At 37.7% G+C, this 23,791-nt stretch overlaps 1 protein-coding gene across 8 annotated transcripts in view; it reads right to left on the reverse strand.

Annotated features, from left to right (window-relative positions):
- RABGAP1L (RAB GTPase activating protein 1 like) overlaps positions 1-23,791 on the reverse strand; it is a 237,276-nt gene that overhangs the window by 187,246 nt on the left and 26,239 nt on the right. For all 8 annotated transcript variants that reach the window (XM_023931686.2, XM_023931688.2, XM_023931687.2 and 5 more), the window contains 7 exons: positions 23,328-23,502; positions 22,377-22,537; positions 21,793-21,903; positions 17,937-18,003; positions 16,598-16,700; positions 15,496-15,662; positions 11,553-11,697 (listed from right to left, as the gene is read on the reverse strand). In XM_023931686.2, the coding sequence (XP_023787454.1) occupies positions 11,553-11,697; positions 15,496-15,662; positions 16,598-16,700; positions 17,937-18,003; positions 21,793-21,903; positions 22,377-22,537; positions 23,328-23,502 (929 nt within the window). The remainder of the gene's footprint in view (positions 1-11,552; positions 11,698-15,495; positions 15,663-16,597; positions 16,701-17,936; positions 18,004-21,792; positions 21,904-22,376; positions 22,538-23,327; positions 23,503-23,791) is intronic.

The following is a 23,791-nucleotide window of genomic DNA, read 5'->3' on the forward strand; positions in this document are numbered from 1 at the left end:
AAGCCACTGTTACACGTGATGGAGCCGTTTCCCAGGGGATAGCTGAGCACCTGCCTGCCCATGGGAAGTGATGAATGAATTCCCCATTTTGCTTTGCTTGAGTACACGGCTTTTGCTTCCCCTACTGAACTGTCTTCATCTCAACCCACGAGTTTTCTCACTTCTACCCTTCTGACTCTCCTCCACCTCACCACGGAAGAGTGCCACAAGCAGCTGTGTGGGCTTGAGTTGCCAGCCAGGGTTAAACCACAATATGAGGTTAGTCTTGAACACCTTCAAGAAAGGAGATTGTAAAATATCTCTGGACAACCTGATGCACTACTTGACCACACTGATGTGGTCATCAGTGTTTGTTAAAAACAAACAAGCCAACCAACTTTCAGAGACTGAAATATTATAATTTACGGGTTAAACATCTTCATGAAGGACTTCTGCCTATTACAGCAAAACTGTATAAAAACAGAAGCAAAAGACCAGCACACCCTGAATGGCACCCTGCACTGCACATTGATGAAGATAAAGTGACTCAGGTCAGGACTGGGGAAGAAGAATTCATTCACAGAGGGATCAAGCTTAGCACCTTAGGGATGGAGATGCCAGCCCTGGGGTTATCAGCTGCCAGACTCTCACAGACCCTCCACACCAGACTGTGGGAGGGAGGAGAGGCTTTGGGTGTGTAGTGAAAAAGCCACTGGTCCGAGGCAGTGAGTGCTGTGCAGAGCAGCTCAGCCAAAGGGCCCTTCACCCCAAAACAGCCACATCCATGGGAGGAACGGCAGAAGGGGTGTCAGGGGCCATCAAAGGCACCCCCAATGTGTCCCCAGACCTGCAACAGAGCAGATGATGCAACAGATCTGCAGTGTTGCAAGGGACAGTGTCAAACTTGCCCTCCCCAGGGAAGGCACATGGGTTGTCTCACCTGGCCCAAAGGTATATTAATCCATTGTATTCTATACTTTTTGGCACAGGGTGGTGGGGGACCCTCACCATGAAGAAGACCAGATGGAGGGGAGCCACGAGACATTCACTGGGACCCTCAGAAGGGTGATATGTTCCTATATAAACCTTGTCACTCTCTCCCTGTCTCCCCACCCTTGCATACTTCTTCTATTTCTTTATTTCTCTTTACCTCTTTTACTATTAAATAAAATAATCAAGTTTTTTGGCACAAACATCTAACCTCATTTGTTTTTAATCAAGTTTTGGGGTGCATTTCAAACCTTTCTGGGTTCAAGCCATTTAATTCCCAGACACTTGGTTTTCCTTGCTCTTCTGTGTTAATCAGGATCATAACACCAACCTACCAAAAACACCCTTCCAGCTAACCAGAATTTCAGGGGATCCAACTTGTGTCTGGTTGTCTCTCAGCCTGTTACCAGGCACCTCTGAGAAGAGTCTGGCTCCATCTTCACTCGCTGCTTTGATGTAGCAGATGTAGACAGCAACGCATTTTTCTCTCCAACCTAAACCAAACACATTTCTCTTAAACCTCTCATTGTACACCATGTGCTGCTGCCATCTGGCCAGCCTGGCCACTGGACATGCTCCAGAGTGTCTGTGTGAGTCCTGCACCGGGGAGCCCAAACCTGGCTGCACTGTAAACACGGTGCTGAACAGAGGGGACTCATCCTTCCCTGCACCTGCTGCCTGGACTCCTGCAAACAGCCCACGCTGTGCTCAGCTGCCTTTGCTATCATGATGTGCTGGTGAGTTGTTTTCAAAATTTTGTCTGCTGGGATCTCCAAATACTTTTCTGAAAAAGTCACTTTTTATCTTGTTTGTGTTCAGCCCATCTTGTCTTGGGAGGTTGTTCTGTCACTGATATAGGACCCAGCACTTGCCTCCACCGAACTTCACAAGGTCTTGCTAGTGCCTTTCTCCAGCCTGTCCAGGTCCCTCTCAGTAGAAGCCCTGTCATCCAGAGCACTGAGAACTCCCCTCTATTTGCTGCTGTCCTCACACCTACTGGAGGTACACTTGGTCTTGTCATATGGCTGATTAATAAAGAAATCTAACAGCACTGATCCCAACACTGAAAAACACCACTACTTGCTGGCTGCCAGCCAGACTTCACACCATTTATTGATTCTTTCACCCCAGCAGTCAAACCAACCTTCAAACCACATCATTTTCACCTTGTCCAGTCCCTACCTCATTGATTTAATGATAAGGACACTATGGGATAGTGTTGGAGTCCCTGCTAAAACCAAGGTGTACAGCACCCACTGCCTGTCCCTTGTCCACAGAACAGTCACCTTGTCACAGAAAGTGATGAGGTTGGTCACAAGAATTTGTCCCTCATAAATCTATGCTGGGGGTTCCCAATAATGCCACTGGACATTCACATGTTTAGAAAGTACTTTCAGGAGTATTTGCTCCATAACCAGTCCCATAGATTGAGGTAGATTGATTGAACTAGAACTTTCTTCTCACACTTGCTTCTTTTGGATATTTGCCATTTGCACGAGATGAATACAGAAGCTTGCACAGGTATCCCACAGAGGATCCCTGGATACCAGATTTTGCATGTAGGCTGTTTTGTGAGTGTACCTACAAACAAGCAAATGTGTAAAAAGCCATCTCTCTCAAAAACCTGCAGGGACACTCAAGAACAAGCTAGAAAAGAGTGAATCTAACAGAAAATAAGATTGGTAGTCTATGGATACACATAATTTTGTCAGTTCATTCCAAGGACTTTACGGCTTTTTTGACTGCTTCTCAGCTCAAGCCTAACCTGCAATTTATGCCAATTACTTTTTTTTCCTCTTAAACAATTTTAGCACATCCCACTTACTAAAAAAATAAAAAAATAAAAAAAATCATAGCCTTTATTGTTTCTTCTCTAGAATACTTATTTCCTCAAAGGACAAGCTCTCCACACTTCTGCTCATTTCCCATCTTCTCCTCCAGTCTGTATTTTTTCTTGATGAGAAATGTTCAAAGAAAATACTGAGGCATCCAGTGTTCAAACCAGAAGAATTACACACACAGTAACTAGCATAAGCAAACACCCCACAGGAAAAAATCATACACAGCAGAATATAGAATGTTGGCCTCTCCCTTCCCATCCCTTATTTTGATAGTCCAGGGTATCAAATAGAGGTCATGCTCAGAGGGTAACCCCAATACCTAGAACAGCACTGACAGGGTTAGGCAAAGAATTTTGTTCTGTAACAAAATACTATGGGAAACCAACTCAGAGCAAAGTCAGACAGCACAGAGGTTCCTCTCTCTCATCAGGGATTAACAGACTCAACTTTGTTTATTGGCTTTCACATTTCTGACTTGAGGAAATAAATCCCAGTGAAGGACTCATACCAACAAAATTGAGGTATTTAATGTGCTTGAATTTCATTTTTCATCTTCCCAGTTTTACAGTGAAAGGATTTTTTTGTTTGTTTGGTTTGGGAAGGTTGTTTTTTTCAGTGGGCCGATTTTTTGCATCACACTTCGAAATTTGGCTTTAAACAATACTCCCCTCATCCATATTTTACACCCATTCTATAGCTATAGAGCAGCTTTTCTGAGTGGTTCAGTTCTTCCTCAGGAAATTCTACTAGTTCATCTGAAATACAACGATACCTCAGAAGTCAAACTCCTTTTTTAGTTAACAAAATGGAAACAAGGTGGAAAACGAGACACTGAGCATAGAAGAAAATAAGTGAAGTAACTCCTAAAATAAAGAAGTACCTCCTCAAATGAGTAGTAAAGCATGAATAAAGCAGATAAAAAAATGAACAGGTGGGATATGAGCTCTGATGTGAAGGAGAAAAAAAGATATTTAATGTATTTTAATTGAGAAGCTGTCACACTTGAAATAAAAAGAGTAGGTGGAACTGAAAAATAATATAGGTGGAGCAGTCTGAAGGAAAAGGACTTTAAGATGGGTGGGAATAGAATTGGAATAATTCAAATATGAATAGTTTGATTTTTATGTAAGTGAAGAACAAAACTGAAGGAGGAGCTGAAGTTGACAGCATATTATCAGGGCACAAGACAGAGCATTACTGACATGGAACCCTTCCATACATACAAGATAAAAGAGGATGGTGAGAAAGGCCACAAAAAAGAACAGATTTTCATTTATAAGGTAACAGGGAATTATAGAACAATAGCTATAGTTCTCCCAGTGAGGATGAAAGTGAAACAAATTTTAAGTCATGAAAGTCATTCTTGTATTAAAGAAGGCAGATTTTCAGAGATGTCCAACTTTTAGTGCATTATGAAATAATGATGAACACAGGATTTCCAAATGCCTTCCAAATAACTGATTTATGAAGTGACAATCCTCAGTATATTCTCTTATTTAGAGGGAAGAGGAAAAATGAAGGGGAAAAAAATACAGTTTAATGAATCTGAACAGAGACAACTTGCACTGAATTCTGCTTGAGTCACTAATTTTAAAAGAATTAAATATTTTAGAGAAGTTAAAGATCTTAGCTAGAGATAGGCCTTGCTGGAATTAGAGTTAATGATTAGGTTAGAAGCAGTATATGAGATTATGAATCTTGGACTTAGGTAAAAAATTACTTGCCATTGTATGTTTGTTTAGCTGTGCTTATAATGAGAAAAGAGAAATTGATAAGTAAGCTTAAGAAGAACACAGCCCTTACATCTGGAAACCCATTTAAAAGTCACAAAGGGAGGAAATTAGAGTTCTACCAAATTTGTCATTTGTAATGTCAACCATTGCAAAGGTAGAAAGGTCAGAGTGAGGAAGAGCAGTTTTCCTTCATCTCTTGACAATCCCTCCTCATCAAAACGACCTCCTCCTCAAACTAGGGAGCCAACTACGCAGGCGTAACTTTTTAAACTCATTACCATGCATTTTAATATGAAGGGGGCAATGGGAGGTGTTAGCACTATGAATATGTACCAGTATTTTGGATATTCAATACTTCTGTAAATAAACAGACACTGGAATCTTTTGTCAACCCTCACACTTGCCCAGTTCCCATAAATAAACATAACTATAAAATAAATAAACTAAATTTATATAAATAAAATATAAATTTTATAAAATAAACATTCTAACCTTAAACTGTTAAGAGAGTCTTTGCCCGTTAATAGATTGATATTGGTACTAGATCAATATTGATATTTTGTAAATCATGCTCACAAGAACCTTCTGCTTACATTAATTACATAGCTAAATTGAAAAATTAATTTGATAGCTACTGAAGTACACGTGAAGAGAGCAAAAATAAAAAATACAGGTAACAGATTTTTTCACTAAAAGCAAACCAGTAACAGAAAAAAGCCATTATTTTGATTTTCATTCCTTTTTATGAATTATACGATACACATTTTTCACTTAAAATCATTCAAGTGAAACCTAATGCTGACGAATCACAAAATTTTGATTACCTTGCAAAAAGGCTGCAAATTTAATTGCTTCTTTATGTAATCCCAAACCCTGTATTTGATAAACACAGAGATGGTGGCACATCACACAGCTGGATGACCTCTGCCTTTCCCTCACTTCCTATCATAATGCACTTTTTTCACATGTTAAGGACTGCAGAAATCTCTCAAAGCACCCACACTTGTATTCAAGAGTAGTCCTGTCCTGTTGGTTGCATGCAGTGGCCAGCCAAAATGACCTTTTCCTTTTTAATACAACAAATTCTGCATTTTAAACTCTATCTTATATCCTTATATATATCTGCTATGCACTACCTTTAAAACTTTGTTCTATGTCATATACTTTCAACACAGGCTCTGCATCACTGTCATATGGAATGAAAATTATTTTAAAATGTCCCAAAAATAAACCTTATACTGGGCATCCAAGAGATGATCCTCCCCTGGTGTATTGCACATAAAATTGAGCCACCATGACATCTCTAAATTTGATGTTCAAATACTAAAAGCTACATGAAAGAAAGTGAAGAAGAATTATTGCTTCAATTCAGTAGTTTTGCACCCACACAGATGACAAAGCCAACTAAATGCTGCACAGTGGAGGTAGTCTTGTAAACACAAACATGTTCCACATGTACCGTGCTGTCTGATCACTGACATCTAGGACAACAGGCAAGGAAACAAAATTGGAGGTGTTGTCACAACTCTAAAGCAATGCATTAGTAATTTATGAATTTGTAGATTAAAATCTACTTCCATCTTTGATATAATCAATGAGAATAAACAAATATCAGTGTTAGAATCACTTAAAAGTTATGTACTGTCTGACATTAAAGCAGTATGCCAGGGACTTAGATTAGAAAGCACTTACACTCACAAAATACCAGAAAGATAATGACCAAAAAAAGAGAAGGATCTCATGCTGAGTTAGGGGAACTGTTGGTTGAGAACAGTCTTTTTAATAACCTTTATACAAAAGTGGGTAATTTTTTGTTATATGAAATGTGCAATTATGTAAGCAGTGGCAGCTTGAGGCTGCACAGAATTGATGACTGAAAACCTGAGCAGATCCTTCAGCAGTATGAAGTTTGAACTCCTAATAAGCTAGTAGGATTGCAAATCCTATTTCAAACTGCTTTCATGCTGATTACAGATAGACAAGGAATGACAACCACTAATGAATAAAGCATCCAAATCATTCAAAAGCATCTGCAATTTCTTCTAGACGAGATGAAAACACCATTTTATGCTCATTTTGTGTCTATTTTGTACCACAGTCTGAAGTTACAAAACAAAACCCCAAAAAGCCAGAGATCCAAGAAACAGAGTTCACTATAATCCCACAGAATTGAAATCTACCTTTATTTGAAAATATCTTTTTCTATCATTCCACAAAGGCATCAACAGATTTCCTTGGAACATGAACCGCAGGCCAGAATTAGGGAATTGTTTTTTGCCTTGAACCAAACAAAGTAAGTGTGAGGAACAAATTTTATCAAAGAAAAAATCCCTACCCACAGAGTGTTTCCACACACACAATGCAGGAGTGTTGAGAGGACACTGAGGAAGAAGAGAGGGATAAAAGAGCTAAGGATAAGTCACTCTCCTTGGGTGTGTTCCACTTCCTGGAAGACAAAAAACCTCTAAAAATTCCCAGTTTTCCTTTTAATTTTTAACCTTGCAATTTCATTAAATAGTTCTGCAACCCATAGAAGTGCTTCAAATTCAAAACATGTCAAATACTCACCCTGTGACACAAAGGCCATATTTGCATGAACAAATCTAAATTCAATTGTAACTATCAACTGCTACCATATTAAAAATAATAACTCCTCTGCACTCAGTATTTTTTTATATATTAAGGAAGGTACCACATGATCACATTCCTCTTGGCAGCACAATAAGAGCTGCAGAAGTCAACTGAGTGCATTTCTTTTATGATTTTTAATAACACAAGTGAAGTTGTAAGGTGTGAAAACAATCCATTTTTGATTATTTTATGGACAGTAGAGTCCATAAAATGACATCAGGTTTGTCAGAAATATTTTCTTTTCATTTGGATGCTATTCTTAGGAGTGTCTGTATTTTAAAACTCTTGAGGAACTTAAGAAAGGGTTCTTGTCTGGAGATAGCTACTGGCCGAATGGCCTCATGAATTTAGGGTATGTGATAGTTTAGTTAATTTTTATGGAGATAGCAAAGACTCCAAGACAGATTTAATTGATCTTATTTAGGACTCACCAACTTTACTCTGTGTTGGATTAATGTAACAAACAGTTCCTGTGAAATACATAAAGCTATTTTTAATTTGGATTAAAATACAGAGTTGACTATTTCAACACTAGTGATATAATTTTTCTCACACAATCACCCTCATTTGTTCACATCATAACCCCTATTTTATCATTAAATATTGTCTCAGTAGTTCTATTCACTCCTAAAACATCACCTCCTCTACTCCTTTGCTTTCCTAAATACTGAAAACAGCCTCTACCCACCCACAACACTTGACACAGCATTTTGATTTCCTCTTGCCGATCATCTCCAATTACTTAGTATTGCCCACCTCCCACCTACTGTACACACCTTCTTCTTGTGTGACCAACACAACACCCCAAGCATTTTCCTGAAACTTTCATGGTCCCTTATTCTTTTATGTCTGTTTTCAATGTCAAATCCTACCATCTCCACACTGAAATTCCATACCCCTGAAGGTAATTTTTCTACTGTCTATCTCTTTCCTTTTGTTCTTAGTGTTCAGAAGGCTAGAGGGAGTAGGAAGATACAAGTTTTATTTCAGTTTATTTCTTCTCTTGGCAAACAAACAGTTCTGTGCTCCTGGAAGTCATTTGAGTGTTCCAGAAGCACCCTACAGCTCATGTTCTTTTTGGCAGGCAACTCATTTTTTACCTGAATTACCTTCCACCTGTTTCAGGATACCTGCTAAACATTCTGTGCTTACTCTGCAGCAAACTCACAGATGGGAACAAGAGCTCCTAACCAGACACCTGGCACCACAGAAAGCTTCAGCAGAAGTATCTTCAACTCAGTAACAATCAGCTTAAAGAATATTTTCTGGTTTTGAACAGAACTGCTCCTGCTTACAGTGACACTTAACCTTCCAGCCTTTTCCTGACTCCTGAAGAAACTCAAATGGAGTTATCTGGTGTTCTCCTGAAATGTTACATATCATTAAAGAAAATAAAATCATTCAAATATTAGAGCCAAAGGAAGATCATAATTTCACATATGATCTGAGCAAGCACTACTGCTAAAAGCAGCCAACCTATTCATCCCTTTCTCCCTTTGTTATTTATTCCTGGGACTACATCCTCCTTTAAATGCTTCTGCTGGAAAGCTATTTCCCCCAGTGCTTGAGCTCACAAGTGCAGCCAGCCACCTTATCGTCCACAGAATAATAAAATGCTCTCTGGGCTTTGCTTTTTTCAATACTGCAGTATCTACACCATCAAGTCTGGACACACTCTCACCTTTCTGAATGCCCCAGAAAGGAGAAAAAAGAGTTCAATCAACTGTGCTCTGCACCTGGTTACAAGGTCCTACTCAAGATTAAATATTAACAGTGAACTTCCCTGCATATTAATAAAAGTTGAAACTTAAATCCACTTTATTTGAAACCTTTCCAGAAAGTGTAAGAATTTCCTCATTGTACATTTTCATATTTTTAATATGTTTAGAATTTAACAGAAAGCTTCTTATTACGAAGTGCACTTTACATTCTAGGTTTTGACAAGAGATTATTAAAATTAAATTTATTTTTAAAATTCTCACCTCCAAAGCAAGGGACTGTAACTGACTGGATTGACAGAAATATCTATTACAATATTAGTAATTAAAAAACAAAAGTGAGGTTGACCTGAAAGATCTCTAAGTAAAATTTCACAATCTTAGCAAGGTCTTAAAATTTTTATATAGCTGTTCACATGAAAAATCAAGCTAAAATGAGAAAAAATATTAAAAGCTAAGAATGTTATTTAGAGAGTATATGACCTCCATTTTCTACAAGCATTTGTTTAAAAGATTTTAGGCTTAGCTTTAGTATAGTGATTATTTAAAATCATTACTGGCATGTACCATGTTTAGCCTTTAATTAAAACAAAAAGCAAAGAATATTGGAAAATGCCTTCTTTTTTATGACCATCTTTATTCATAGAGTCATGGCACAAGACATCCCAGTGTGCTGTGTGCATGCAGAGTACACAGGAATCAGATACAGTGCATTCTTATACAATAAAAATGCAATGTATAGTGATTTAGAAATCAATTAAAGAATATTCTGTGGGCATACAAGGAAAAAGCAAAAAAAAAAAAAAACTTAAAAAAGGAGAAAAGTAAAAAGAAACTATATAGCCAGGTAGCTATCACACTTAACATTATAAAAGAAAAAGCCTTCTTCCAAGGCTAAGACAAGACATTGTAAACTCAAGGGGTTTTTTTCCATCATCATAATTAGTACCCTGAAAAGAAAAAGAAAAAAAAAAAAGAATGAAGAGATTTATTTAGAAAAACTGCAAATGACTCATTGAACCTGCATATCCTCCAGGATAAAGAACTTCTCGGCACAGAACTCTAAATGTGGTTTCCATGAGAACAGAGGCGCATCATATTTTTAATGTCTTCTCTTAGGAAGTAATCTACATTTAAAATATGGAAACTAGCATTAGGGAGCTAAACCAAAGTTAAACTTAGGCTCCTACTCCAGTGGAATACTTTTTCTCTGTAATAAGATAAAACCATTCTGTAATAGTACCAAGAGGACAGTATCCATGTTATTCCTAATTGTGCTGCATTCACTACATTCTGGAACACTTGTATTCTTCCCAATAACAGCAATATTGGAAAAAAAAAAAATTCAATAATTTAAACTTTACCCTATGAAACAAGTCTTAGAAATCAATCTGGCTCTACACATCCAGCAATGAAAAGAACACCAACAGTTGAATTACACTACACTTATCCACAAGTTCCAAAGATCACATCTCAGCTAATTCTCACTCTGAACAGCAAAGCAATCCCAAACATCAGTGGAATAGAAAAATTCCTTTGGAGAAAATAGCATTTTTACTATTCAGAAGTTGTACTTGATACAAAGGGGGGACTGACATTCCAAATATGTGTCTATTCCCCTCCCCTTCAGGAATGAGATCAAAGTTCAAAGAGCACCTGACTGTGGGTTTTCTTGCAAGCTTGCTGTCACCTGGGATATGTGAGGGAGTTTGGCTTGTAAGACTAACCACACCTGCCTGCTCCAGCCTGTGTTAATCCCAGGGCTCTGACTCATATTGCACAAGCTAAAATCCAATACTTACCTACAACTAAGAATCAAGGAAGAATTTTCCACAGTAGTGAGATTTTTTTACAATATTGACAGAACAGTGCCAGAAAACTGTAGAATAACTTGGTAAAATGATCACTATTCCTCATAGGTCAGACATCCAAATCAAAAATGGCACATGGAAAGCCTATTCTGACTGAATGCTATGGGCTAATCCTCAGACAACAAACAGACAACAGTAGGCCAAAGGCCTTCAAACAGACAAAACAAAACAAAAAATTCCACTCCCTGAGAAAAAAAACCCCAAACAGGTGAGAAATATACTGAGGTATGTAAGCTTTGGAAGGGGCAGGCAAATACATGGGTTCATGAACTGCAGCAATCCCCAACTGAACCAGGAGATATTTTAATAAGTTCTAGATATAAGTGAGGAAAACTAAGTCACATATTAAGCAGACACAGGATGAGGAAATTCCCCATACAAGTCTGTCTGAGATTTTTTGTTTGTTTGTTTTCTTTATAAACGGGCATTTAATACCTGCCATTTCAAAGCCTAATTTCATGCTGTCCTCTTTAGCAGCACAGCACTCTCAAGGCGAATTACTTCTGACCAGAAGAAAATGCCTTTGAAAAACATCTTCTAACATGCTGGCAGAGCACAGGTGCCTCAGCAATGCCTTTTGAAGCACACAGAAAGATGGACACCTGTCATCTGCTGCTGCTATTGGAAGACATCCAAACAACGGTTTGGTAAAAATACTATTACTCGTAATAGAAAAATACTGGTGATCTTTTGTTCCAAGGCAGTTGTATTAAGAATTAATTGAGTAAATTAACAGCAGAACTATAATAGTATTATAGATGGAAACTGTAAATGTTCATTTATCCTTACCTTCTTCTGCCTCATCCTCCTGGGATGACATAGGCCCTCCTCCACTTGTTGGGGTGACTAATTCTTCCTCTCTGGCAGATTCTCTTTGCAGACTGACAACTTCATAAATTGCATCTCCAGCACTTGTGTGGCTTTTTCCTTCAGACTAAACCAAAATATGGGTATGTATTAGGCTGAAAAATAAGGCTATGAAAGGCTAAACAATAGTTTGGTCAGGACTGCCTCAGATTGCTTTACCTAAGCACAAATAGATGGCAGTATCTGACAGCTCTGGTTCTCTCAGTTTTACAGATAGAAAATGAAAATAAAAATAAAACTGCATTATGTCCAAAGCTGTCCCTTACCAACCATTTTCAGTATTGTTCATAACGATAATAAAAAAAGCTTTCCAATTTAAACAGTTATAATGAGATTAAGTCAAAGAGAAATCTCAGCTAAAGAAAATAGGAGAGAACAAAGAAGAAAAATATTGGACTAACTGAAACAGGAACTGAATGCCTGAGGAGGGGAAAAAATAATGGTAAGATTTTTTTGGTAGGTAAAGACAAGATTAAAGAAGAAACAAGACCTCACCCTTTTGAAAAGCCTTAAATTTTGAAAAACTCGTTTCAGTCCTTTACTCACTAAAAAAACAGGAAAAATTATTTTTCTTCCACAGAACATAATTTAAAATACACCCCTTCCAATGGAGAAATGTAATGGAACCCCATGGAAGGGGAGTTGGAACTAGATAATCTTGAAGGTCCCTGTGAACCCAAACCATCCTATTCTTCTATGACTTTCTTATGAAGTCAGCTAACTACAGCAGTTAACTATAGTTTAAGCAGTTGCAAGTTTTAAAATAAAAAGAGGATTAGTTTTTCCTCTGAGTTACAGTTATGAACAGAGTTATTTTCCAGTGACATGCAGTGATTACTATATTTTTAGGGAATTGTATAGAACTGCAAACTAATGATGGTATTAAATAAAGCAGCCCAAAATGTTGTGCTATTTCGTTCTTTGTGCATCTTGCCTAATCAGTTAAAATAAGGCCATTTTTGGAACATAATAAAATAATCAAATTAACCATGAAAAAGAACACAGTTTCAGTTAGAGTACCCTCAACTTGTCTGAAAAACAAATATGATAAGTTGAAAGGCTCCACGATACCTGCACTGGAAATATACATGAATCACTGACCAACACTTGCAATTTCAACCAGCTGGTGAAATTATGCAGATGAGCACCTTAAACAGGGACTGTTTGGACTGACACAATATAAATTATTTTATAGTGAGAAACCTTTCCTCATTTATTTTTGATTAATAATTCAGACCCACTTCCCTTAAAGCAGAGGCTCCAATTAACAGCCACTGAGTGAATTTCTCATGAAGTCAGTTTAATGAATTTTGGGGTGTAGGCATAAATGGCCTGCGTCTCATAAAATTAAGTAGGATAACATCAGAGCTGTTACCCTTGGTTTATTCTCACATAACACCATTATTATGTAATTACAAAGCACTTGGTTAAATCAATCAAGTATTGATGCCACTTATGTTATTAACCATTGTTTTCTATAACTTTTATTTTTGAGAGAGTAAAGCATGAGATACTGCGGGTTTTGCTGTATGTTAAAATAATTACAGGTTTTCAGCTCCTTACACATGTTCTGGTTAACTGCAAGACCCACCTGTATAAAATGTAAAAAATCCAATTATTGGTTTTCTCTGAAGCATGAACCCACCACTACAAGGACAATGTTCTAACAATGAAAATGTGCATGAGCAATACAGTTAAGATAGCTACAAAGAACAATCCTGAATTACACATAAACCTCCATTTCTGTCAGCATTTTTTATCATTCTTTATACCTGACCACACCTTACCCATCTCAGTTCACTATTAAATGTGTCTGAAACCTTCCTCAGAAGGGTTATGATTTTTCTAGAATCAACTTAATGCCCAACTGCTTTCCCAAGAAATTCACAAATGGCTGATCCCACTGTCATCTCCAGAGTTATTTCCCAAGGAGCAACAGTGCCCTGGGCTACAGGATCTTTCAAAGGTGTTGGAAGGTACAGCTACTGCAATGCAACTGTCCAACTGAGAACTGGTGAAATAAAGTCTTGATACAAGTCACCCAAAGAGATCCTGGCAGCCACTATCAGGACCTCATCTTGCAGAAAGATTACTAAGACTAAAAATATTCCTTTTCTAAAGATCTGCAGAGCAAGCTCTGAATTTTGCAGCAGGGAGAAATGCACGTGTTTCTTCAGGGAAGAGAGGCACGTGTATGTTTGTCACATTATAAGGGGTGAGAAAAAGAAAGCATCCATATTACTCAATTAAAAATGGTATAGTTGCAAGTGATTTAAAAGGCAAGCTGAACTGATTAGAGTTAAGTATCAAACTGTTGAGAGCAGAATACTTTTAAATGCATTTTCTTTAATGTCAAAATGCAGATATTCTTATTTGCATGTAACAGTAGGCTTTCTCAGATTTTCTTAAATTACAAGTTGCCATGCTAATCTCTAAAAGAAATACAGAAACAACACTGCTTGAGATTTATTTACTCCCTAAGTGTTAAACACAGTAGCAATTTTCCCTTGTAACATCAACACAACTTGGTTTTTTCAGACCTATTTCTGCACCTCACAAAAAGATTATAATTCAAAAGTCCCATTAGGCTCAGTGAACCACTGCTCTTTGGTTCCATTAGTCAAAGATGATGCACCACTGTTCCAATGCCCATAGTACAACTGGCCTCTGCTCTTCACTTTTTGAACCAATACCAAGACACAAGTCTTTGGAGAAAGCAGGTCAGCAGTGGCTGCACGAGGATGCAGCTGCACATCATTCTACAGTGACCCTGAGCAGATATATCTCTTGTACGTACCTGAGCCAATGCCAAAACCAGAAGGGACTTGAGCTACAATCATAACAGCCTCACTCTCTTAAACCTCTTCATTAGGTTCCTTTGTCTTAAATGGGCCACATTCTTACAGTTATCTGCCTTCATACTGTGAAAGTCAGTAGCCCTTTGATTTTAAAATGAACAATTATAAAGTAATTTCCCAGTTTTATAGGTCAAATGGACCTGCTTTAGAGGTTAGACTGTAGAACACTGAAGAGAATTCAATAAGCAGGTAAAAACAGTTTAAGCCCACAAAACCGATGATTTACAACTCATTACAATTCAGTTTACCAAATGTGCTGGGTTTGGCTGGGTTAGAGTTCCTTCCTTCAACAGTGGCTGGTGTGAGGCTGTGCTTTGGGCAACTGCTGGAAATGGTGTTGATAACACAGGGGAGTTTCAGCTTCTGCCCAGCAGCTGCTGACACAGAGGCAGGGTCTTTGCTACTCTTCATCCCACCCCACCAGCAAAAGGGCTGGATGTCCACAGAAAGCTGGGAGGGGACACAGCCAGGACAGCTAACCCCAGCTGACCTAAGGGATGCTCCAGACCATAGGGCATCCTGCCTGGCATGTAAAGTGAGGGAAAGAAGGAAGAAGGGGGGATGTTTGGAGTGATGGCATCTGTCCTCCCAAGCCAGTGTTACACTGTTCCCCAAGGGATGGCTGAGCACCTGCCTGCCCATGGGAAGTGGTGAATGAATTCCCCGCTTTGCTCTGCTTGAGCACGCAGATTTTGCTTTCCCCACTGAACTGTCTCCATCTCAACCCACGAGTTTTCTCACTTTGACTCTGCTGATTCTCTCCTCCATCCCACCGTGGGGGAGTGAGCAAGCGGCTGTGTGGGCCTTACTTGCCAGTTAGGGTTAAACCATGACACAAAGGCACTAAAACTATACACATGTACTTAATCCTTATGCATTAGAGCGTCCCTGAAATAAACAGTTAAAAGAAACAAACTGCTGAGGAGCAGGTGCTATACTAACTTTTATAAAGGCCAAATTAGGACACATGAGACAAATGTTCTAAATAAAAAAAACATAGGCATTACCTGCTTTAGCTTCATATAAAAAGTTTCTGTGAAGGTTTTCCTGCTGAAGTACCAGAAGCGTTCATTGGCAGGATACACACGCACAATGGTCTCCAGCAAAAACCGGACTGGCTCCACTACTTCAGTAACAACCATATCCACAGCCACAGTCATGAACACACGCTTATCTGAAACACAGAAATGAGAAAAATTAGTCAGACTTCAAATTTATAAACTGATGTTCAAATTGAAAATCCTGTCTGTTTCACTAACGATCCTATTGCACCTGCTTTAGTTGCCTGAGTTCTACACCCTCCATGTCTGCTGCACAGAATAAAAGCGTGCATTAACCACTGTACCAAGGAACTCTGATAACTTCAAAAACAAAGATATTATGTTCTTGTTTTAAAGACAGGCAAGATATCACGCAAAGAAAATGCCATTAAGGTGCACAATCCCCATCAAATAAAAGGAGCATGCAGAAGATAAAGTCACACTGTGAAGTGTAAGGAGTTCTGTTACATGCTACTAGAAATAATGTGGTTTGAAAATCCATCAGCAGGAACAGTGACACTGGCTGTAGGTACTTGGATATGCCTTAAAGCAAATGACATGAGCTCTGCCTCAGGACAGAAAACAAACTCCAGATTTACATTCCAAGTTTTTTAATCCCATCAGAGAACATAAGTTCCAGCAATAAGAAACTCTGCTACACAATCAAGTAGTTGAATGAATCATGGCCAGCTGCCCTGAGATGCAGGAGATGAAATGCTATTTGTAATCAGCTCACAGCTAGAAGGAGGAGAACCCCAAGAAACCATTCATAATGCTTTGCTGAGTACAAAAACTTGCAAATGTTTAGAAGCAAAAATCCTGATAACCAGGGACAGCAGGCACATCAGCCCCAAACACTAATATTAACATCTCCAAATCAGCACCACACTGTTCTATGAACAACTATTTACAACTCTGTGTTGCGCATGTTTATACAGAAAAATTCCTAGCAATGGACTCTTGGAACATAATGCTTCATGTACTTTTAGATGCACCACGATTGCCAAGAGAAAGTGCATACACCAAACCCCTGCTGGGTAAAACAAATACACAGACTAGGTTCCACTACCTTTTGGAGTTTCCTCATTAAGTACTAGAAACATGGGTGCATTAGGGTTCCACATTCCAGTAATGACATAAGCCTTCCCATCAGAACTCTTTCCCATGGATTCCTAAAAATAAAATCATACAGGATTGTATTACAGTCATGGTTTGAAATCTAAGAGATGAGGCATGGGGATGAGAAATAGTTCTAAGAACTATTCATTAAATGAATTAATGGAATGAACTACTACTAGTATGAGACAAGCACATGCTTCCTGAAGTTTTCTGGAGAGTCCCTGTGGATCACACAGGCCTGTTTGGTAGCCTCTATAGATAAAAGGAGACTGATGTTCCCTCTCTACAATTCAGTTAGAAGAATAAAAGTGACTGAGTTCTCCCGATTTAAATATGGAGAAAGGAGGTAGAAAGGAAATCACAGATGTCTATTTCTGTGCTATAGTCAAGAAACAAACTAACAGTTCATTACATCCAGCAGTTAAATGTACTTGGGAGTGTGAATGTAAATAGAATTCAAGGTGGAGTAAAGACAGGAATTCAAATACTGTAAAAAGGTGTTGTAGATTATAAGAACAACAACACTACAAAACTCATTATAATTAATTTAGTTTTATAATCAAATAATAAAAAGGAAAAATCTGAACTGATTTCAGCAAATAAAACCAGAAAAAAATGAGCTGGTAAATAGAATCAGGCCAGTAAATGAGTCTGACAAGAGAACTAAATATTGATAGTTAGAACCAGCAGCATGAGCACAGAAATGAAATAAGCAAAACTGGGACAACCATAGAGCACCAGAAGATCTGATGGGTTTAACTCTAGCATTTCAAAACTTGAAAATGGCTGCATTATCCACAGAGAGAAAGTAAATTGGCATTATCACAGAAAGGATCACATTGTTTTGCAGTTCTCTCAGAGGCAACTCTAAGAAATGGAATATTGTAGAAGACAATATTCAGACTCTGGGCAAGAATTTAAAATCAAATGAAGTAAACAAATGCAAAGTTTTCAGACCCTTGGAAAAATAAGAGCACTTCCCTGGCACCCAAATACGAAAGCAAGTATTTGCTCTAAATTTTTAGAAAGCATGCTTAACACAATACAGAAATATTAGTTACTTGTAACAACCTAGTTTGTTTCATGAACTGAACAAAAGCCAGACGCCACAGGCTCTGCTATGAATTGAAATGTTTTGTCCATCTTATGATTGCAGATATCAAATCCCAGAGGTTAAGAAACAAAAAACCAAACAAAGCAAAAGATATTTAAAGTTCATTTTGCTGTCTTTGTTTTTGTTTTTCAAATCACCTTATCTTATTTAACAGGTTATTAGAGCTAAGTATTACCATGTCTAGTAAATGCATGTCACTGTTCTTCACATTTCGTCCAGGGCTTAGCAACATCCCAAAGCACCTGTGAAGTTTATTTAAAGAAAAAAGCAAAAAAAAGGGAAAAAAGGACATATATTAGCTTTTCACAATACAAAAGTCTTTGCTTGAACATAATGGACAGCCACCTACTGCTTCTAATTATAAGAGTACCTTTCAGAGAAGTTGTTTGTTATTGTTATGGCAACGCTCAGGAAACAACACAATACATGTTGCAGAAAAGACAATGAAATTATTTTCCAGAATGAAGATGGCAGAAATCAGCATCTGGCCTGTGAAAACTCAATTATTCCTACAGACCATTTCTAATATCAGGTTCAAAGATACCAACAATTCCTATGCATTAGTGATGGAGACTGGCAGGAAAAAATTCATTCTCCCCCCAGCTTATTTTAAAAATTGTTCTCATGCAATCATAGGAAAAAATACAGATACATTCATTCTATAATTACTAATAGCATTGCTGCAAAAAAATCACATAGCATCATGGACCCTTAAAAAAAACCCAAAAAATAACAATTTGCTCAGTTTTAAGATTTCATTCTTCTTATTTTTAAATTCCCAATTTGTGTGATATACAGGGCCTTGAATTTCAGAATTCCAGTCCAAACATTTAACAAGAAAATGCTCTTGATATTTTTAAGAGAAAAAAAAAAAACCAACCCAAAAATCTTCTCAGACATTCAGATTTTCAAACCTCCTGACTACTGAAGGTACAAATCCAAGTCTGAGGATTCATCAAATCATCTATATCTTTCTCTCCTTTGAACATACTCCATTATGAATAAAAATACCAAACAGAATTATGTATTTGCATCAAACAGCAAGCTGTCTTTCACAGGTTTTTAAAAAAACCTTATATCTCAAATGAAAAAAGAAAAAAAAAAGAAAGTAATTGCTATTTGAAATACTATAGAAAATTGGGGTTGTAATTCAGAGAGTTTTGTTTGAATTTTTTTTTTTCTGTCTGGTTCTCTGATAATCAAACTGCTTTTTCTCACTGACTTTCAGAACTAAGTAATATGCTGAACAATATTGCTTGGACATATGAACACCATCAACTAAAATTTTAATAACACTATTAACTATAGAAGTCTCAAGATATGCAATTACTACCCCATCTAGCTTTCTCCTATGATATTAGGGGTATATGATTTTCATTTTCCAACTCATTACCCTTAACAGTAACTTACATCCACAATAGTATTTTCCATTATCCATACTCTTTCACTACTAGAATCATAAAAAATCTAAATGGTAAATAAATCAGTAGACAACAATTTTGATTTATCTATCTCCATAATGGAGTGCCATGTAAAACACCCAAGGCAGCTCAGATACAGAATTTGGATTTAGCCACACAAACCAGATTCTCTGAGAGACTAATTAAACTGAGCAGAACCTAGCAGCACTTACTTCTTGTTCCTGGGGCAGAAGCAGCTCTGAGAGAGCTGTAATTGATAGGAGGAGTGTGGTCACCAGCTCCTGGTACAGCTGATACAGAGAAATGTAAGGCCAAGACCCCGAGGCAGGCAAAATACCTGTGCCTTTCAAAGACAACAGCTCCCAGATGCTACTGCTGCTGTGCATCACTCAGATGTATACAAGTTCTGATGCGTGACAGACTAAATTTTTGGGAATGTGTTTCCAAAAGAATGGGAGTCAGGAACAAGTAACCTCTGCCTCTCACAGAAGCAGAGACTTATGATGCCTAGCAATATCCTGCTGCACAAAGAGCTAGGACTTCTCTTGACTCTTATTTCAAAGAGGAAAATCAGTTCAAACCAGGTCAGGACCCTCACATGCAGGAGATGGATTTTACAGGAAAAAGTTGTCAGTACATTCAGCCTCTGACATGAAGAGGCTCAACCACACACCCAGGATTCAAAATGAGCTGCACAGACTGTGGGCCTCAGTCTCACTTCAGACTTGCTGCATTTCTGCACTTAAAGGTGGCTACCGAGCAGTTCTGTGCAACTGCACATACTCCACTATTTTCTAGACCAGCAGGAAAAAAAAACCAAAAAAAACCAACCAAACAAAAAAAACCAAAAAAAACCCCAAACAAACAAAAAACCTGTAAGAACTGTAACTGTTATTCACTAATGTGTATTTACATTTTTAAAAATACAAATGTTACCGATGGATAAGGCTAATAGTATTAAGTTAACACTGCAACAGGACAAGAGGGAATGGCTTCACACTGTCAGAGGGCAGGACTACATAACATATTAGGAATAAATTCTTCCCTGTGAGGGTGGTGAGGCCCTGCCACAGGCTGCCCAGAGAAGCTGTGTTTTTCCATCCCTGGAAGTGTTCAGGGCCAGGCTGGACAGGGCTTGGAGCCACCTGGTCTAGTGGAAGGTGTCCCTGCCCATGACAGAGCAGGGTGGCCTTTAAGGTCCATTCCAACCCAAACCATTCTGGTTTTCTGTGATCTTGAAGAGTTTCCACTACTAATGAGAAACCAACCAATATTCTGTAATTCTGTTCTAAGGATACCAGTCTAGACTTTAACTTAAGGTACACCTACATAACTCAGGATTAACTCTCATGTATGACTGGTAGCAAACTGTATGTAGACACCACTGTATTGAGAAGAGTGTCAATCCTTCAATTTCTGAAAATGAAAGGCTATTTCACTCTTCAGAGAAACCTTCTTAAAGCCTCTGATCATTAACCAGAATTTTCTTCCTGAATCCTAAGAACAGAATTACAGAATATTGGTTGGTTTCTCATTAGTAGTGGAAACTCTTCAAGATCACAGAAAACCAGAATGGTCATGTGGTGCCACACATGACTCAGAAATGGACAACATCTCTTCAGCTGCTTTGATCCAAATAAAAACTGGCAAAACTTAGGGCGGGGCACAAGAGCATAAAGGGCCAGAGTATCACATGAGAGTAACTTTCTCCATCACCCTGACCCAAACCCAGGCTCTGCCAGAACACAAGGAGGGAGCACTTTCTCTGAGCAGCAACCAAGTTTGATCTCCTGAAACCATGACAAAAGAATTTTGAAATCTTTAGACCAGAGACCAAATTTCTTCAGAAATATTATTTTGCACTGTAATTCCCACTTTGAAACACTTTTGAAGACACATTAAATTGCTCAGAACTGAAGTCTGATGTAATCTGCATTCATCTTTCACCAGTTTTGAATTTTAATCTTATCAGGGATAAGTATATAAAACAACTTACAAGCCTGTTTATGTCATTCTAATTAAATAACTTTTTCACAGCAAAGCTTGAGGTGATAAAAATAACATCCCCAATTGAATATTCTAAACACCACGAAAATAAAAGTTAATTTCTAAGAAAGATAGTTTTACCCTGGGGAGAAAAGCAATAATCAAATGCTATTCATAAATGCCTTATTGTCTGAATCATGAAGGCAAAATTGTTTAAATTAAAATTACACTGAAAATAGATTTAAAAAAAAAAAAAAAAAGCCTAATTTTTCAACACAAAAACAGTGATAAAAAATTCTACCATATATCCCTTGTGTAAAATTTTAGTTTCCATTCTGAAGTAAAAGCTTGAAACCAAATCAAGAGATCAGCCGTGTTTCAGGAGGGTTGGGGGTAGGTTTTCCCGATTCTCCTGTTACCTTGAATTTCCTTTTCACTTGAACCAAATTCTCCCATTGTTACTCTTTTGCTAAGACTGCCATCTGGTGGCATTAATTCTCTTGTGCAATCATACTTTGAGTTACTGGTACATTTTTTTTCTAGCATGTAACTTGCAAAGTCAGAGAAAACTACATTCAACATCTTTCAAAAATCTAACCTTCATCATTTCAGTAAGATTTTTACCTTTCAATGGCCAGTTCTTTGTTTGAAAGTTGCTGAACTGTGATCACCACTTTCTTCTCAATTCCTTGTTTTAGCTTGAAGTACAATTTATCTCTATCCTTTGGCACGGGGCTAAAAAAATAGAAACATCCTTCAGCAGGTATAGAACATGAACTGTTAAATAAAGAAAAGTGTCTACATTTTCTGAATTTCCAATTAATTCAAAATACATTAGATTTTTTTAAAAACAACAAAAAAGAGACCACTAGACTGTATTTACTCAAGAAACTTGGTCTGATTAAAGTTTTTAACAGACTTCTTGCTACCTTTTCCATTTGCACAAGCCTCCACTGAGCATCCTTAAAAGAAATGATGTAATGAAAAGAAACTCATTTGAAAAAAGGTATCCTGAATTTTAATCTTTTTACAGAAAAAATACAGGGAAGTAAACTGTAACATCACAAGAGCAGCTTCCTATTTATAGCATGTCTGCTCATGAAAAGAGGTCAAATGAATTTTGTTGCAACACAGTGGCTGTGCATGTGGAAAGTAGCTGTGGGCTTTTTCCAAAGAGATTTCTGCTTTTCCCTTTTCATTCTGATTACCTAAAATTCCCTTTTCCATCATCTTCTTTGACTTCTAAGGAGACACTGAAAGTGTACACATCACTATCTGGTGTGGGAAGAACAAAGTCCTTCACATGATCAGATGCTTGTTTGGAAGAACGCTTGAAAGCTGTGGAGAAACTATACAAAATTCGGCTGACCTGCAGAAAAACAAAATCATTAATATTTTGATCAAAAATAAAAGTGTTTTTAATGAGGCATTGTGATGTTTTTGAAGGTCAAAAAATCACTTGCCTCTTATACTGAACACAAACCATGCCTTGTGTATCACAAAGCACTGAACATCACGTGTTTAATAACCAAGCCACTTCAGTAACATCTCCTTTTTTTCCATTCCTGATACATTCCCTGCTCATGTCATGCTCCATGAGTTAATATAAATTAGATTATAGATTAGGAATGCAGGACCTAATTAAGAATTAGGTCCTCATTAGAGGACCTGCATAATGTACTTCTCAGGTTGTGTTTTTAACAACACAATCTACAGCTTGCTCCAGCAGATGTCAAAATCCAAGGAGGTTTTTTCAGCCTCTCTTTTTCCACCCCAAGAAGTCCTTTTCTCCCAGACTGTCACTTAGTTCTTCCTAAAATATCTAGGGGAGAGTACCATAACATGGCTCTTTTTAATTCCAAAGGTATATATCGAAACTTTAGTATGAAAAATTCCCAAATGTGGCCTGCAAAAACCCCAAGCAAGGCTTTCCAGATCTTCCCATTACACTGCAGTTTGGAACTTTGTTGAAATACTAAAAGCAAAGACTTAAAATTATAATAATATTCATGTATGACTAGCTGCACATTCTGCAAAACTCATTCATATGTGCTAACTTATTTTTCAAGGCACTGTATACCACTTCCACATTGGGAATGACCTCTTCAAACATTGCTTCTATCCCTCTTCCCAGTCACTGCACACTGCAGAATACTTACAGCCTCTTTAATCTCACAGGAGAAAACATGGATCTGGAACTCTTCTGTTCCACAGCTGCTCTCAGTAAATGCAAAGCAGTCACTCTCTGCAGTCCCATTTTGGCCCCGCACACAAAACAACACCTTATAGATGGGAAACGAGGCTATCTCCAAATTGCTCAACTGATCAATTATTCTGGCAAGCACAGGGAAGATCAAAGGAATAGGTCAGTAAAACACCTACCTAAAAGGCTTTTCTGCTATAAGATAAACAAGGATCTAAACTCTAACTACTGTTAAATTTAAGTAGATGAGATGGGCAGCAGCAAGAGAAATGTTACGCTTTACAAATTTAAGTTGTAAATGCTCCTGGTTTTAACACTGACTTTATTTCTTATATACACTATAATATAGACAAATAATCAGACAGTAAACAATGGCCATTGCTTGTGAAAAACACATAAGAAGAAATGTAGAAACCACAG

Source organism: Cyanistes caeruleus, chromosome 9 (genome assembly GCF_971803275.1).
Source record: "Cyanistes caeruleus chromosome 9, bCyaCae1.hap1.1, whole genome shotgun sequence".
In the NCBI taxonomy this organism is placed as follows: domain Eukaryota; kingdom Metazoa; phylum Chordata; class Aves; order Passeriformes; family Paridae; genus Cyanistes; species Cyanistes caeruleus.